The 19099-nt window shown below is 37.6% G+C and overlaps 1 protein-coding gene and 1 pseudogene across 1 annotated transcript in view; one reads left to right on the forward strand and one right to left on the reverse strand.

Moving 5' to 3' along the window:
* Positions 1-93: 93 nt before the first annotated feature.
* LOC107602991 (UPF0575 protein C19orf67 homolog) lies at positions 94-3572 on the reverse strand (annotated as a pseudogene).
* Positions 3573-4489: 917 nt separating this feature from the next.
* The window catches only part of LOC107603033 (serine/threonine-protein kinase N1-like), a 42449-nt gene continuing 27839 nt past the window's right edge, over positions 4490-19099 (forward strand). The window contains exon 1 of the mRNA XM_016295726.1: positions 4490-5147. Coding sequence (XP_016151212.1) covers positions 5127-5147 — 21 coding nt within the window. The 5' untranslated portion in view covers positions 4490-5126. The remainder of the gene's footprint in view (positions 5148-19099) is intronic.

A 19099-nucleotide genomic window follows, 5' to 3' on the forward strand; every position in this document is an offset into this window, starting at 1 on the left:
AAAAAATTTACAGGCATCTGTAATGGCATCTGATTTCAACAAACCAAATGAATGAAGAATCCAGAATGGGTGAGGCCCTAAGCTAGCACCACCTCATGTTTTCATGCCAAATGTACCATCTGTTTCCTGAGACAGCAGCACCCCCAACAAGGCAGTCTGTGGAAGTGCAGGATGAAGGCTCCTCACTTCCCAGACACAACAGCTGCTTGTTCTGACCACAAGGAACTGAACAAAGCAGCACCATACAAAACATACACACAATGAATTTTTTATCTAGGTTTAACTGTTATTTCTAAGTTACATATTTACACATTTCTTAATAGTTGATCTCAAAATCTCTAATCAGACGAGTGCTTATCTAGGCTTAGCTTCAGTTTTTGTTTGACTTATGGTAGCTTTTTGTGGAAAGCAGAAACTGTAGCTCCATCTTTTCCTATGAAACCGAAAGTTAAAGTACATTACCAATCAGTGATGTTCTCTGGATCAGGGTGCGTCTGGACCCACTGGACAATAGACCAAATCCTCTCTACTCTACTCTCTCTCTCTCTCAGTTTCTGTATTTTCTCCCTCGCACCTTCCTTCTCCATCCTTATCATCTGCTGCCTCAATGACATGCTCAAAGCACAGGAAGTAACTGGGAAGGTAGGAAATGGATGTTGTAAAGACGATGATATGGTATTATCCTATCAATTAGGGCTGTTCTTATTCTTACACTGTCATAATTGTTTCCCTCTGCATCTATCATGTGCTAAATGTTGTTTGGTCGAAAAATGATTACACTGCCCTGCATCCTATTTGTTGAACAAAATCCAATACTGGTTTCTTACTCATTTTGGGGAGCTGATTCTAAAAATAAAATTTTGCTCTAGCACATCAAACTTTTTCACTAAATATGGTGCATTTCATAGCATTTTTGCTTTCAATGACATGATTCCTAACTTCCTCTAAGCCTGGTCACAACTATTTGTTCAGTTCTCAGCCAATTTGCACATATTTGAGTCATTCAGAAGACATTATTTTATGCCTAATCCCGATTTCCAATTGTTCTACTATGCAGATTGTAAATTACATTACACATTTGAATACGTATTTTGTCATTAAAACTTTTGACTGATTTTCTTTATTTGTTTATTTTTTGTTAAGTACATTTAAGCTGATATACATAGCTGATATATAATCTAAAAAAAGAGAAAAATCTGTATGTGATACAAGTTTTATTGATATCTTTGAACTCAGTAGAACCAAAATGAGGTAATATTAGGCCTTTTTGTAGGGCTGTGTTATTAACTAATAATACAAATAATAATTATTATTATTAATAATAAATAAAATAGGCACTCTCCTTTTTTCCTTTTTACAAAGAAATGGGAAAATCCCTTTATAATTCTCTCTGACTAAACCTCACTTACAACTATGCACTGTCATATGTCTGTCCTTCTCCTTCTCCCTCTATCTCTTGCTCCACATTCCAGCGCATACGTTTGTATAGGTCAGTACTGGCTGAGGCAAGAAAGGGGGTGGGGCAACAGTACCTGGAGATTGACAGCTTCATGTTGTCTATTTGACACTGGCCAATAGAGAAGTGTGAGATACTGTGAAAAAGATATATAGTAAAAAAAAACTGCAATAAAGAAAACAATAATAATATAAATAACCCAATGTGGATTCCCTGGGTATTTTATGACTGCATTTATACTAAATTCAGGCCTTTGAGAACCTTCCTTTTGTGCTAAACAAAAGATTCAGTATCTTCTGACTCAATCCTCACATTCATTTATAAATCTGCCTCTATGATTTACAATTGGTTTGTACCTCAGTGGATCAGATTCCTCCAGTGTGAAGAAACTGAAGGAGGCGTACAGCAACACCAGCTGTTCCAGACGAGAACACAGTTGCTGAGAAAACTGCAAAAGCTGTGATGGGATACAAACAGTAAATATGTGGGTTCCTGCAGTTCGTGTTCACCTACAGTGCAAACCCATAATTCTGGAGGCAGTCTCGACTAAAACAACCATATATACAAGAGCAGATTTTTTTTTGTCAGATGGGTAACCTCAAAAAACATTTGACAAAAATATGTAAATGTTCTTTTTCTAGATCTAATTGCATCTTCATAAAAGCTGTGTTTGAAACTCATTTGCCTTGTTCAGCAAGTACTTAAGTTGCTTTTCAATGGGAGAGATTTTTTCATCCATCCTTCTCTTATCCTGACAGGATGAAGAATTTTCCGCACCTTCAGCTGAGAAACACCTCTCATCACCGAACGAGGGCGCCATTCCATTGACTTCTGTGAACAAGAGAAGTCAATGAGAACTATACATTATCAATCTTCTGTGGAAGGCTCAGGACCATAAAATGTTCGTCCAATCATTTCATGAGGTCCGAATGCAATGATAGGATGTCCTACCTGCTTGTCAACTCATATATTTGCATACCTCTGCAGAGCCAATAGCTAGCGTTTGAGGGGTGGCTACTGTCGCAGGCTGAGCCAGAGAGTGATCAGCATAGATATATACAGGTGCATCTCAATAAATTAGAATGTCGTGGAAAAGTTCATTTATTTCAGTAATTCAACTCAAATTGTGAAACTCGTGTATTAAATAAATTCATTGCACACCGACTGAAGTAGTTTAAGTCTTTGGTTCTTTTAATTGTGATGATTTTGGCTCACATTTAACAAAACCCCACCAATTCACTATCTCAACAAATTAGAATACTTCATAAGACCAATAAAAAAAACATTTTTAGTGTTTGTATAGGTCAGTACTGGCTGAGGCAAGAAAGGGGGTGGGGCAACAGTACCGGGAGATTGACAGCTTCATGTTGTCTATTTGACACTGGCCAATAGAGAAGTGTGAGATACTGTGAAAAAGATATATAGTAAAAAAAACTGCAATAAAGAAAACAATAATAATATAAATAACCCAATGTGGATTCCCTGGGTATTTTATGACTGCATTTATACTAAATTCAGGCCTTTGAGAACCTTCCTTTTGTGCTAAACAAAAGATTCAGTATCTTCTGACTCAATCCTCACATTCATTTATAAATCTGCCTCTATGATTTACAATTGGTTTGTACCTCAGTGGATCAGATTCCTCCAGTGTGAAGAAACTGAAGGAGGCGTACAGCAACACCAGCTGTTCCAGACGAGAACACAGTTGCTGAGAAAACTGCAAAAGCTGTGATGGGATACAAACAGTAAATATGTGGGTTCCTGCAGTTCGTGTTCACCTACAGTGCGGTGTAAGATGTGCAGAATAAATCTGCAAACCCATAATTCTGGAGGCAGTCTCGACTAAAACAACCATATATACAAGAGCAGATTTTTTTTTGTCAGATGGGTAACCTCAAAAAACATTTGACAAAAATATGTAAATGTTCTTTTTCTAGATCTAATTGCATCTTCATAAAAGCTGTGTTTGAAACTCATTTGCCTTGTTCAGCAAGTACTTAAGTTGCTTTTCAATGGGAGAGATTTTTTCATCCATCCTTCTCTTATCCTGACAGGATGAAGAATTTTCCGCACCTTCAGCTGAGAAACACCTCTCATCACCGAACGAGGGCGCCATTGCATTGACTTCTGTGAACAAGAGAAGTCAATGAGAACTATACATTATCAATCTTCTGTGGAAGGCTCAGGACCATAAAATGTTCGTCCAATCATTTCATGAGGTCCGAATGCAATGATAGGATGTCCTACCTGCTTGTCAACTCATATATTTGCATACCTCTGCGGAGCCAATAGCTAGCGTTTGAGGCGTGGCTACTGTCGCAGGCTGAGCCAGAGAGTGATCAGCATAGATATCCATTGACTTCTGTGAACAAGAGAAGTCAATGAGAACTATACATTATCAATCTTCTGTGGAAGGCTCGGGACCATAAAATGTTCATCCAATCATTTCATGAGGTCCGAATGCAATGATAGGATGTCCTACCTGCTTGTCAACTCATATATTTGCATACCTCTGCAGAGCCAATAGCTAGCGTTTGAGGGGTGGCTACTGTCGCAGGCTGAGCCAGAGAGTGATCAGCATAGATATATACAGGTGCATCTCAATAAATTAGAAAGTTCACTCTTTTCCTATGAAACCGAAACTCTTTGCTTGACAATCCTCATAAGGCCGCGGTTCTCTCGGCTGGTTGTGCATCTTTTTCTTCCACACTTTTTCCTTCACAATATAAGTCTTAGTTTTTAGTAAATTTGATATTAGCTGAATTTAAGTACTTTTAAATACTCAAGGTAACACGTTTTATTTTTAAAACACAAATTTGTTAACCGCATATATTTTGCAGTGCGAATCAACAGTTTGAAATGATGCCTGCCACGAGAGAGTGATGAAACCAAATTCATTTGCTTGTGGACACAATGCGAGGTCACGTGACCCGCAGGAGCGCGCAACCGGCATACTGGCTGCGTCCACAACGCTCGCGCCCGGGGATAGTGAACGACCCTCCCGCGCGAGCAATCATCACTGGCGGAGTCACACAGAGGCGAGGGGCGAGCGGCGACGGTATCTTTTACAGCGGAGCGGATTGTTGTATTATTCACCGGCTGTGAATGTGAACTCCTCGGGCCTCGGTTGATGATGAGAAAGCAGATAAACTGAATATAGGCGTTCGTGTTGTTGGGTGATGAATTGAGAAGAAAAGCTGAACTCTTTTGACCAGTTACCCTGCCTAGTGCGGTACGTTACATGTATGCAGCTGTATCGAGCTCCACCAGAAGAACTATTCCAGGACGCGATCATGGAAAAATACACGCGACTTTCCTGCGAGCTGTCGATATGCCAGATTATAGTTTGAATGAACGTTGTCGTTTATATTGCTAATTCTTTTATGTCATCATGTTTTACATGCAGTGGTTTTATTTTGAATTGAAGGAAAGCGTATAATAGCTTAGGTTATGTCCAGATGACAACCTGCATCTGGTCTGACAGTGATGCAACAGCATTTATTACATGCACAGAGTTTTGATAAGCTGTTCAAGCGCTGCTGGATCTTAAACTGTTGCATTGAGAGCCGACAGAAGAATAGGATCTCTTTGTCGTCGATTTCTGAGAATCTAGGAAGAAGGGGAACGACAATTTGGGTGTCCTGACACAAACGACAATCCAGATACAGCAATGGCAAATGACTCCATTCAAGTAAGTTGAGTGCTGGTTACGGAACAAACCCTGCTAGTTAGTTCCTAAAACCTCCCACGTGTTTTATTATACTGAAAGAATCGCATGGATTTAGGAGACAGACAATAGAGTTGCTTTTTAAGACCCAACAGATGCATTCACTTTTCTTTAACAAGCCCACCTGAATCTCTAAAGTGCTGGAGTCTCCCATCCACCCTTCATCTAAGGGGTCATTTCTCTTCCATTATGGTGTAAAGGGACATTTTTGGTGGTTAAACACAGCCAAAGTGATCGGTTTGTACACTGATATAATGCAATTCCTCTGGAAAGCCCTGTTGAGCGTGATAGCTTGAGTTAAAACCTGCTCTGTGTTAAACACCAATATTTATGTTTTTTCTAACACTCATCATGGTGGTTTGCCAGAAAATTGTTCGTATGAAGTCTTATTGAACTTAAGGTCAACAAAGTTTAGGCCTTGTATAGATAACTTTTACCCTTTTTTATAACTTCTGGAACATGTTTAAAGGGTTCATATGATGCTGCTAAAAAGAACATTATTTTGTGTATTATTCGCCTTTCTGAAACGTGTAGATTTTTACAAAGCTCATCGGTCTTAAAAAGCGAGGTGTGCTCTGATTGGCCAGCTATCCAGTGTGTTGTGATTGGCTGAATTCCTCAAGCGTGTGACGGAAATGTTACGCCCCTTACCATACTGTGATGCCTGTGGCAACCACATGTGACGACCCCGGGCTGGACTCCGCTTCGTCCACGGTGAAAGCCGATCTGGCGATCCACAGCGCGAAGTTGAAGTATTTCCTCAGCGACCAGCACGGATCAGCTCCAGGCATGACGAAGCGATTTCATCCTCTTTTGGAAGGCCAAATAAAGTAGTTTCGCTTTCACAATGAAGCACACAGCGCCTTCATGACATGGCGGCGGCAGCAACAATACTACAGCGAGAATAAAAGTTACGCCTTCTTTCTTTGTGTGAACATTTGGGCGGCGTTATGCAAATCTTCCCAGATAGTGAGGTAGATATGTGGGGGCGTGTTAGAACGAGCCGTTTTAGGTAGGCGTGGCTGACTCTTAACTTTTATAAAGAATATCTCTTTGGATTTGAGACTTTAGTCTTTGCAACTTCACAGATCTTCTTTATGCACCAAGAGCTTGTAACACTCCAAAGAGAAAGGAAAATTTGAAATCGCATCATATGACCCGTTTAAAGAACAGGTTTATCTGTCTGTCTATTTATTGTCAATTAAATATAAGCCAGCACACTTGTGTTATGTAACACGGGCACATATGCTGACCAGATTATTTGGGAAAATACCATAAGCAGTTTAAAACACATGTATGTATAACAAAAAGCTTTAATGTATAGCACCATTAACTGGACTAGTTATAGTCAATATATCAGCCAGGCTGATTGATTCACCAATATTTGGTCATTTTCAGCAGATTAACTGAACAATCATCTTCACTGGTTAACAGAAGGGTTGTAATTTTTCTCCCTTGTAATTTTTAAAATCTGTCACATTTTGTAAAATTTTCTGTTTTCAATTCTTTTTTATTTTTTGAATTGAGTATTATGTACAGTACATTTTCTGCAGTAAAAAAATGATTCATTTGCAGATTTTACATTTAGCTTTAAAGGGATAGTTCACCCCAAAATGAAAATTCTTTTATATGAAGGTTTACTCACCTTCATATTATTCCAAACCTGTATGACTTATTTTCTTCTGCGTAACACAAAAGAATGTTGGTAACCAAACACTATTGGCATCATTGACTTCAATTGTATGGACAAAAAACACTGAAGCGTTTCTCAAAATATCTTCTTTTGTGTTCCACAGAAGAAAGTAAATTGCACAGGTTTATAACAAGATGAGGGTGAATTAAAGATGACATGTTCAACTTTATTTAATTTCAATTAAAAATAATTGACAATTTGCTAGATTTTGAAACTGACACAAGTGAGAACCCTTAATCGAATTAATTGATTATTTGAATAATCTGCTGAAACTGACCACATGATACTAGCCACCAGTGTTTTCCCAGTTCAAACCTTTCTGTATATTTGAAGATGTACAAGGTGATATTGCTGAATGTGACTGTTTGTTGCCAGAAGTGACCACATACTTGCAGGCAGCATGGAAAACACCTACAAAGTGGCAGTCATACACAAATTCTAATGAAGTGTCTCTCCTACACAGTTACAATTAGCAATGTGGAGATAGCCTCACACTAGGGTGACCATACGGGCCATTTTAATGGGACGCGTCCTTGCCAGGATTTCTATATTGCCTAAAATATCCAGGTTTTGGCTGTTTGCACTGTGCAGATCGATTGTTGTATGACATTCACGAGAGCTATAGAGAGCAGAGCAGATGGCTCCTTATGCTTTTGAATCGCTCTTGCTGTACTTTGGTGTCATTCAATGGTCGGTGTGCAGCGACGCTTCAAGTCGAACGAACAAACGAACACGTGTGCGTATTTGCATCGCTTTGATCGTTCTCTGTAGATCTCACCTTCTCGCGCACCACGATTGGTCGATTATATACAATACCTGCATATTATTGGTCAAACTACTTTGGATGTTTTAGGCAATATAAAAATCCTGGCCAGGACATGTCCCGTATGAACAGCACATATGGCCACCCTACCTCACACACACACTCACACTCCTGTCCACACATAGGATGACTAAGCAGGAACAGTCATCAGAAATGTGAATGCGATTATGTCAGCAACTAAAGCCTAGTTCACACTACACGACTTAAAACGTGGGCAGACCGCTGTGCTGTTAAGACTATATGACTTGCTGTCTGTCTTGAAGTCATTGTGGTGTTCATATTACGTGACACTTCGTAAATGATCCGCAACAGGGGGTCACACACTACACGAGCTGACAACAACTGTCACTCAACGACTCTACATGGTCCCCAAACCACATTTTGTCATGAAAACACATGCGAGAAGTTGAATGGGAATGACGCGAAACAAAAAGTGAAACAGGAGTTGTTTATTTGAAAATGGCCGTCGGAAAGAATTTAGTGCTGCAAGGTGTTTGTGCAATGATCTGTTGTGAAAACATTTGCTTCATTTCTTGCATCCAAACTTTTCTTAAAGCCGCGTTGCTGCTGCTGTTTTTCTTCCGCTGACCTCAACCCATGCCTTGCTCTCTCATTGGCAGTAACTCGTCGCGACACCTGACACCACATGATGTCGAGTCGGTCGACCTGTCCAGATATTTAACATGCTAGATATTCGTTTGGCATCGGCGAGGCGTCTTTGATGCGTTGTTGAGTAGTTCACACATAAAGATTGCCGAGCACTGATCTGATTTTTCCCGATCACAGTCCGACCTATCGGCGAGCTCGTTAACTTGCAAATCGGGCTTAAAATCCTGTAGTGTGAACTAGGCATAAATGACAACAGCTGGTTCACATGATGAGCGTAATATTTTTGGTTTGTTTAGAGCACCATCAAGTTTCAAATTCATAGATGCAATGATCTTTCTTATTTTCAAAGCAGGAGATTCTGCACACCGATGTATCTCACAGCCTCCTCGCTGACATAAACTAACAATTGATTTGCTCATAGATTACTAGTTCACAGATGGAGCTGACAGAACTTAATGTTTTGTGCTAGGCTAGTATGTTCTTTAAAGCCTTATCCCTGTGAACAGTTGTCCTGTTGTGTATCTGTGTGTTTTGATGCACTTGTATGTGGCTTTATAGAATTAGGTACACGGTGTACCTACTTGGATTCATTTTGTGTCAGAAGAAGTTGGCAGTTCATTTTATCTAGTAAGCAGTTTTAGTGCATTGAACACTTCCGGTTGAAGGAGTAGTTCATTCAGAAATGGAATTTGTCATCTTTTTTTCAACCTAATGTCATTACATTTATGATTTTTATTTTTTCATAAATGTATATCCTTCTTTCTGGTAAGTTGTGTTTGTGTTAAGTTACTAAGTTAAGCTTGAGATCTGGATCAGTCTGATTCATGAGCAAATCTTTTGGATTAGCTTTGTGAATAGTGGTTGACCGATATATTGGCAAGGCCGATATTTATTTACTGTTGTTGTCGTTAACAGTTCTGTCTAAATACGGATAGAAGTCTGTCTAATAATCAGATAGAATGGTTAAACAAAGGAAATAAAATGTATAAAAAAAGTCTTATAACGACAGCTTTTATATTATTAGTAATAGAAAGGCAAACATTATAATACTTTCTTGTTTGCCGTCAGCATTCAGCAAATACGCATTTATATAATTTAAACAAATCTTTGAATGTCTAATAAACATCCAATTTAAAAAACCTTGCAATCTTAGTCGGATCCAGTTGTGAGATCTTGTGAAGTGTGTATGTGACCTGCATGATCGCGTGTTCTCTCCGTGACGGTCGGGCCATGTGAATTGAATGCTGACAGGTGGAGAGTTCTGCTTGACTGGAGACGCGCAATCGATAAACTTTAAACTTGATTTCAAATTATGCTGCGCTTTATGCATTTGCCCACTGTCATATTCATGTCATTTTCACTGTGTGCTGTATGTAAAATGAGTGTTACCTTGGCTTTATTTGAAAAAATATGATTAATGCACACAAACTTCCCAGAATACTGAGCGCCCTGTTGGTTATAGTGTTTACTTACTTTTTAATTATATTTTTATTAAATATTTATTTATATGTGAAAATACTTTGTCATCTAAAGTATAAGTATGTTTATTTAACACATTTATTTTTTTAATCAATTTTCAAATGATTTCAAATTTCTTAAATATTAAAATACATAAAATTAAATTGGCCATCGGCCACCCTGCTTTCCAAGATATCGGCATCAGTATGTCAAAAAACCAATATCGGTCGACCACTATTTGTGAACCAAATCAAACTCCAGTATTTTTTTATTTTTTTATTTATTTTTTGCAAATAAAGGTTCCAAAAGTGAGTTTTTGGAGCAGCGCCATAAAAGAATCATTTTGGTATCCCCAAAAAACCTTTTAGCGAACAATTCTTAAAAGAACCATGATTTTCTTATTTTAAAGAACATTTTTAATAATCCAAAGAAGCTTTTTCCACTATAAACAAAGTTTTGTTCTTCATGGAATCATCAATGCTAATATAGAACCTTTATTTTTTTTAAGAGTGGTAATAAAGACTTTGTGTTATGTTGGTTCTGATTTTTTAGTCTAGTTAACATTTGGATTTGATTTGGTGAGGATGCTCAAAGATGAGCCTGCCAAGAGCATACTTGTCAGTATCTTGTGTGCTTTTCTGTTGGCTAGAAAAGTTATTGCTGAGATCTGATTGGCTGTGGTGAGTTTGGCTGATGGTGCAGTTTTTTGGGGGGGGGATCAGGAGGGCATGAGACTGATGCTCAGGCATAATGGAGTCCATTGTGTTACCACAGCTCCAGATTGTATTCACCATTGACTTCATGTTGTGCTCTTTCGCCACACCCTCACCCTATTTACTGACCCCTGCTAGTGTGTGTGCTGACGACTCGCTGCTGTCATGTTGTGTTGGCCTCCTGGCGCAGTTTTAAGTCATTGTTTAAGCCTTAGAATGGGCTAACTTGTAATACATCAGTGCATCGCTGCACTTCCACTATCTCCAGTGATGAGAATACCAGTGTATTCCTGCCTTTAAGCTGATCAACAGCTGGTTTAATACTCTGACAGGAGGTTTAGAAACTTGATCGCTTCCCTCCCCATTTTTCCCCAAGTGTAAAACAGCTGCATTTTCTTATGACCTCATAAAGGCAAACTCTGGCCATGTGTTCCATAGCCTTGTTTCCATTGCAGCTCCTCCCCTCTGTGACATCATCAGTTCTGTTGCCATGATGAGTTCTGCTCATTATCCAGCATTCTGTAGTATTAGAGCAGCTTGCATAACTGTTCTATAATCCATTACTAAAACCAAGCTTCCATTATTTAAATGCATTGGGCTAGTTCTTCATACATTGATCTTGTAAAGAATCAAGATTCATTTTTAGCATTCAAATATGCACTTCAGTAAAGTTCATCAATACGGTTTTCAAATGTTATCAGAACCGTTATCAATTTATTAAAGTTTTTTCTGTCTTTAATGCTCACACAGTTAAACACAGCCAGCATACATACACTCAGCAAGCAATGTTGTATATAAAACACTGGATAGGCACATTTAAAGATACATTTTTCAATGTTAGGCAGGTTTATACTAAGAATGTTAAGTTTTAGAAATGGATTAAATCTTTAAGTCAAGTTGCTGTTTTCTTTGTAATATTTTTCAGTCAATATTAAATTACTGAAAGAACTACAATTTTCACTTTGAAGTGTATTTTTTTTTAGGTTTGATATGTTTTCAAAGTAAAGTAATTAGTAATCTGATTTATTTTTACATGCAGTAATCAGTAATGTAATCAAATTACAATTTTCAAGTAGTAATCAGTAATTTGTAATCTATTACTTTTTTTGAGTAACTTACCCAACACTGCATACAGGTATATGATCATTGAATATTTACATGTGTATGAGGATAACTAAGGATCACTAAGAAAAATTTGTTACTTGAATTATTAACATATATTATAACATATAATATATATATATTATTTCAAGTAACGTTTTTTTTTAGTTATCCTGATAATAACCCTGATCTATATATGTTATAATATATTTATAATATAAATGTGACTGAAGAAAATATATTTTTGTTGAACAATAGACAACAACAAATAATTTATTCGGTATTTAATGCCCAATAATAGCTGAAAATTATACAGCTATAGTGTAACTCTGTGGCAGCTAGGAATTAATGTTTGCTTGCAAGACTATTACAAGTCATTCTCACAATTTCAACAAAACCTTTTCTTTTTTTATCCAGCAAGATACCAGTACTTCGGAAACATATTTAAATGAGAATGTGCAACAATAATATTCAGTACATGACAGAAAAAAAAGCGTGCAAATCTTAACCAGGACATGATCAATGAATGTAAGCTAAAGAGACAAAATAGGGACAATAGGGCAAGTAACCGTTCCATCAGATGGCCTAAAACTCTCCCCGGGTCATCGGGACATCCATTGTTTACCACAGACTATTTAGCACATGGCTGATCTAGTGCCTACAAATAAAATTATTTAATGATAGCACATTAGACCTACACAGTGAATACTAATTATCAAAGACATATCATATCATATTTGAAAACCGCAAAATGATCATTATACGTTAACAAAGCTGCTAATAGATTTTGGAACTGTTACACAAGCAGTTTATGCAAATATTTGTTTTATATATTTGGTGAGGAGAAATGCCTTCCTGTAGTCACTGGAGTCACACCTCAGTTGAGTGTGCAAGAGAATGTTTTATTTAACAAGGTTACATTTAGATGATTGCCATTCCCAGGAGACCTTTTGTAGCTTTGTTCAGTACAGTAGTTTGGTTATTTATTTGTCCTTTTCTGTTTCTGTTCCTTATAAAAGTAATTTACTGTACCTGTCAAGACCACAGATTTTCTATTTCACTGTAAAAGTGCTAACTGAGAAGCAACATTTTTGAAAATGCTTGTTAGTAATGTTATGTGAAGGAAAAGCTTTACTTATTTTTCGTCTGTCACTTTAGAAAGGAGGATGTGCACACGCCTTCCTGTGTTTGTGTACATTGACCACGTGCGCGCGCGCGTGTGTATGTGTGCGTATGTGTGTGTGTGTGTGTGCACATATGGGTGTGCACTTCATGTGTGTATTTGAGAAAGAGAAAACTTCTCCAGGTCATTTATTCTCAGCCCAGTCCCCTGACTCTGGGTGGGTCTAGTGTTTTACAGGCTACTTAGTCTACATAATGCTGTGTCTGTGTGTGATACACTCTTTCAACAATTCCATCATTCATCCCATCTAAGATGACCTTTAAAAAAAGCGATAAACCACAGCCATAAATAATCCACTCCAGGAAGAAATTGACAGATTACCTAATTTACACACGCATGCTGCATAGAGATAATAAGAGACATGCATTGCAGTACAATAACGGAGACATATATGCCTTTGTTTTGTTGATCATATTCTTTATTCACCAATAGGATCGGTTGGTTTGCACAAGGAAGACTTGTGCTTTATGCAAATACATTATTAACATTCAGTGCAGTTCAAACAGTTTTATTCCTCTTCCTGGTTATTTTTAGACATTTATCTGGCATGCATACTCTCAGATTGATTTGATCAGCTCTGGCGGTTTGAATGCACCTTGTTATAAGTCACAAATGTGAGACATTGGGAGTGGTCACAGACAGGTGTTTGCACACTAGTTTCCAGGACAACTGCTGCCATAGCAACCATGATTAGTGATGTCACAGGATACCGTCTCACAGGAGGGTGGTAGAACAAAGCTCTTTAATTAGCTCTGTCCATTAATTAGGGGAACTCTAGTTGTAATAAATAATCAACAGTGGCTCTTGGAAATTGAAACTTTGGAGTAAAAAAAGATAGAAATAAACTTTTAAAGTAGTTAATATACATCAGTCATTCGACCATTCATCTTTTTTTCCAAGTATATGTTGTACTTGTGATATTATGCTATACATATATTTTTTTCTCCCAAAAATTCCAAGAGCAGTTGTGCATCTAGACTAAGAGAAAATAAAAATGCCTTCAAAAACAGGAAGCAGCTAAAATAAGGAATGTTTATTTTTAAATAATGCAAAACATGGTTGTGTATATGGGTGATAAATTTTCGCCACTGTCATACCAGCAAAACATTGAATAATAATAATTTACCTAAAATGTACCTAAAATTAAACTTTTTTTTGGACCCTTTGTATGCTCTTTTTGAATGTTGTTTTGAAAGAGTTACGTTTGAACATTGCTGTAGCTATACATAGTTTTGACCCAAGCTCTTGCTCATTGAAGACTGGTGGCAGTAGATCCACACACTCATATACAGCTCAAAGAGGCTCTCTATGGTCATTTTTTTGGTAACCAGTCCTGATGAATTCGAATAGGACCATGTTTAATCTGCCACCCTCTCAAACATCTGATGTTTGCAGTGTGAAATTTGTTGACTGAGCCAAGCCAAATGGGTTGTGTAAGTGTATCTCTATGCGATAGAAGATTTACTCATGCTTTGAAAAAGAAACCGCCTCAGTTCCATCATCATCATCATCAAGTCAGCCCACATCTTGGCTTGTGATAGGAGCCCAGCCAAGAAAAGCGGTGTGAGGAACAGTGCTCAGAACAGATGATAAGTGACTCCTGGTGCAAGTTTTCACCATTTCTGTAAACCTTGAACTTGTTCAGAACCAGTATGACCTTTTTGTATCCATATAATTGAAGTCAATTTCTTCAAAATATCTTAAATGTGTCAGGTTTGGAACGACATGAAGATGAATGTTTTTGGGTGGACTATCTCCTTAAAGACTATTTCCTACAGGGCTTAAGAACATGTTAAACAATAATCTGTACATATACTAAACTACCTATACTGTTTTCCCAACAGCTGTAGGAAAATTTCTATGTATTTTTTAATTTCTTTTTATTCTTATCTTATTCTTATTCTGATCTTATTCTTATCATTTTAATACGTGGTGCTGCAGAAAAAAACAACTGTCCTCTGAATTGTGTACAGCAGAACAGGGCCGCCTCTCACCCACTAACCCTGGACTGATCTTCCCTCAGATCTTTCCCTTGCAGTTCAAGGAGACCCGATGTGGTGAGGATGCCCTTGATCTCACACCCACTTCCTGGACACTTCAGATTCTCTCACTTCCTTCATATTATTTTTGTAAAATAAAAGCCTCTCAAATGGCAATAGCTGGCAGTTAACTTTGGGCTCATATATTGACTGCATGATAATCAGTTTAGGAAGCTATTATTATCTAGTTTTTTTTAAATGATTTTATTACGAGTGTAATCCACTAAGGCACAATGATATCTCAGTCTGAGAGTTTGAGTGAGTACAATAGAGATTTTAAGAAGGCTTTTTCCTGAAGATGCCACAATGAAACTATTCATCTGAACTCAGTGTGCACTCACACACACACTATTCATTTCAACCCATAATGAACACACTGAAAACCTATGGCGAACTTCACAATGACCTCCTAAGGAACTCTTTGCCTCTGCATGTGCGCACACACACACATGCAAAATGCCTATCAGATCATATTGTTAACACATGAAAAAGCCATTAGTTTGGGAAATAATCAATTTGACCTATCACACTGTCAGAATATGATCTTGCTCCAAATCTCCATGGATCTGGATATGTCTAGATATAGTCCTGTGTTTGTGGGTGGCTGTCTCTATTCATCAATCTGACACTAAACACTAATGCTCACCACACGAGAATGTCAAGAATGCTCCAGATGTGTTGGTGTGTGTTTGTGTATACAGTAAAGAGCCCAACCACAAGCTTTGCTTGGGAAATTTATCTTCTGTTTACTGTTTTAAAAAAAAATATATATATATATATATATCTTCCCTTCCCCTCCCAGTTTTTTATTGGGATGAGCCGCTGAGGTCAACTAGTTTACCTAGAGAATTTTCAAATTTTTTAGTATGTTAGTTTTTAGTCCAGAATAGTAAACTTAAAAAAATTATAAAGTCTATATTTTTGTGCTCTGTATAGCTGTTTTTGAATAGGAGACTATGTCTGATCTAAATGCCTCTTAAAAAACAGATCAGGGTCAGTGAATTATACAGGACTTCCTTAAAGTCGTGATGAAATGTATGTAGTGGCAGATCTTTTTTCTGTATTGCGACATACTTTAGAGTAAAAACTATTATTGAAAATAGAAAAAAAAAAGGTTATTGGAAAAAATGGGATGGGGACTTGGTTCTATCCATCAGTTGTTGATTGGATGGGGGGGGGGGGCATCCTGATGAATTCGAATAGGACCATGTTTAATCTGCCACCCTCTCAAACATCTGATGTTTGCAGTGTGAAATTTGTTGACTGAGCCAAGCCAAATGGGTTGTGTAAGTGTATCTCTATGCGATAGAAGATTTACTCATGCTTTGAAAAAGAAACCGCCTCAGTTCCATCATCATCATCATCATCAAGTCAGCCCACATCTTGGCTTGTGATAGGAGCCCAGCCAAGAAAAGCGGTGTGAGGAACAGTGCTCAGAACAGATGATAAGTGACTCCTGGTGCAAGTTTTCACCATTTCTGTAAACCTTGAACTTGTTCAGAACCAGTATGACCTTTTTGTATCCATATAATTGAAGTCAATTTCTTCAAAATATCTTAAATGTGTCAGGTTTGGAACGACATGAAGATGAATGTTTTTGGGTGGACTATCTCCTTAAAGACTATTTCCTACAGGGCTTAAGAACATGTTAAACAATAATCTGTACATATACTAAACTACCTATACTGTTTTCCCAACAGCTGTAGGAAAATTTCTATGTATTTTTTAATTTCTTTTTATTCTTATCTTATTCTTATTCTGATCTTATTCTTATCATTTTAATACGTGGTGCTGCAGAAAAAAACAACTGTCCTCTGAATTGTGTACAGCAGAACAGGGCCGCCTCTCACCCACTAACCCTGGACTGATCTTCCCTCAGATCTTTCCCTTGCAGTTCAAGGAGACCCGATGTGGTGAGGATGCCCTTGATCTCACACCCACTTCCTGGACACTTCAGATTCTCTCACTTCCTTCATATTATTTTTGTAAAATAAAAGCCTCTCAAATGGCAATAGCTGGCAGTTAACTTTGGGCTCATATATTGACTGCATGATAATCAGTTTAGGAAGCTATTATTATCTAGTTTTTTTTAAATGATTTTATTACGAGTGTAATCCACTAAGGCACAATGATATCTCAGTCTGAGAGTTTGAGTGAGTACAATAGAGATTTTAAGAAGGCTTTTTCCTGACGATGCCACAATGAAACTATTCATCTGAACTCAGTGTGCACTCACACACACACTATTCATTTCAACCCATAATGAACACACTGAAAACCTATGGCGAACTTCACAATGACCTCCTAAGGAACTCTTTGCCTCTGCATGTGCGCACACACACACATGCAAAATGCCTATCAGATCATATTGTTAACACATGAAAAAGCCATTAGTTTGGGAAATAATCAATTTGACCTATCACACTGTCAGAATATGATCTTGCTCCAAATCTCCATGGATCTGGATATGTCTAGATATAGTCCTGTGTTTGTGGGTGGCTGTCTCTATTCATCAATCTGACACTAAACACTAACGTTCACCATGCGAGAATGTCAAGAATGCTCCAGATGTGTCGGTGTGTGTTTGTGTATACAGTAAAGAGCCCAACCACAAGCTTTGCTTGGGAAATTTATCTTCTGTTTACTGTTTTAAAAAAAAATATATATATATATATATATCTTCCCTTCCCCTCCCAGTTTTTTATTGGGATGAGCCGCTGAGGTCAACTAGTTTACCTAGAGAATTTTCAAATTTTTTAGTATGTTAGTTTTTAGTCCAGAATAGTAAACTTAAAAAAATTATAAAGTCTATATTTTTGTGCTCTGTATAGCTGTTTTTGAATAGGAGACTATGTCTGATCTAAATGCCTCTTAAAAAACAGATCAGGGTCAGTGAATTATACAGGACTTCCTTAAAGTCGTGATGAAATGTATGTAGTGGCAGATCTTTTTTCTGTATTGCGACATACTTTAGAGTAAAAACTATTATTGAAAATAGAAAAAAAAAAGGTTATTGGAAAAAATGGGATGGGGACTTGGTTCTATCCATCAGTTGTTGATTGGATGGGGGGGGGGGCATCAAAATTCAAGCTTGCAGTAGATTGAAAAGAAAGGGGTGATTTCAGCACTAAATGATTGCAAGTCATATAATCAAATATATATAATTTCCCTCACTTTTTATCTCAGTTTCTCTGTCTCTCTTGTGTACTTATTCTTTATTTCTCTCCCTCTCTAAAGTTCATGTCATCTTTAATTAGTAAACATTGTTCAAATGTTCAAGCTACAGATGAAATGGGGATAAATGAATCCAGAGCTCATGACTGGGCAGAGAGAGAGAACGAGACAGAAGGAAGGACAGTCATTTGGCCTCAGGGCTTTGACTGAGCTCAGAATTGCTAGCATTCTCACGAGCCACAGCAGCTGAATAGAGCTCCCTCTGTGTGTGTGTGTGTGTGTGTGTGTGTGTGTGTGTGTTTGAGTAAGCCTGACCTGACAATGAGCACTGCTCGGTTATAGTTTGGGCTGAACAGCACAAGAGCTCATATTAGGGTTGTCTTGGCAACTTTTTTCAAGTGCTGTTCAGAGGTGCACGGTTTTATGCCTGTCACTCCATTATCATAAATGTTAATTCATGACACTTATGTGCTTTCTTATGAGGAAAAAGTGGTGAAAAAACATCACCTGACAGTCCAAAAGTAGCTTCAGTGTATACTGGCAGTGACAACTTTGTTGATTATAAGGCATCAAGCATCTCTCAAGATCAAGGGTTTGGGTTCAGTTCATAGGGAAAACACTAACTAATAAATATGTACATTTTACATACACATTAATTTGCTTTAGATAAAGACATCTGCCAAATGCATATGTAAATGTTGAATGGGGAGTAAGTATAAGTATTTGCATAACAGAGTTTGCAAACAGGATAGGCATGTTTCTGTTATTGATTTAGTGTGTTTCGTTTTGGAAGCTTGTTTAGGGATTTTAAACAAGGCACACTGAATTTGGGGGTTGTGGGTAATAATTAATATCCCCATTTATGCATACTGTATGCTATGATTTATTAATCAATTCTATACTATGTAGGCTATGATTCATTTCATCAGTACACGTTCCCTGTGAGTTGAACCTATGGCCATGAAGTCGCTGGCACAGTGCTCAACCAGTTGTTGTTGCAACAATCCAATGAATATGAACATCAATCGTGTGTATTATAATTTAGGACACACAAATGGGCTTTTTACAATAGTTAACACTGGGTCATTATAAACCCCCAGGTAAAAGGAATCCTGGGTTATCT

The sequence above is a fragment of the Sinocyclocheilus grahami genome, unplaced genomic scaffold, assembly GCF_001515645.1.
Source record: "Sinocyclocheilus grahami isolate Dianchi unplaced genomic scaffold, SAMN03320097.WGS_v1.1 scaffold339.1, whole genome shotgun sequence".
NCBI lineage: Eukaryota > Metazoa > Chordata > Actinopteri > Cypriniformes > Cyprinidae > Sinocyclocheilus > Sinocyclocheilus grahami.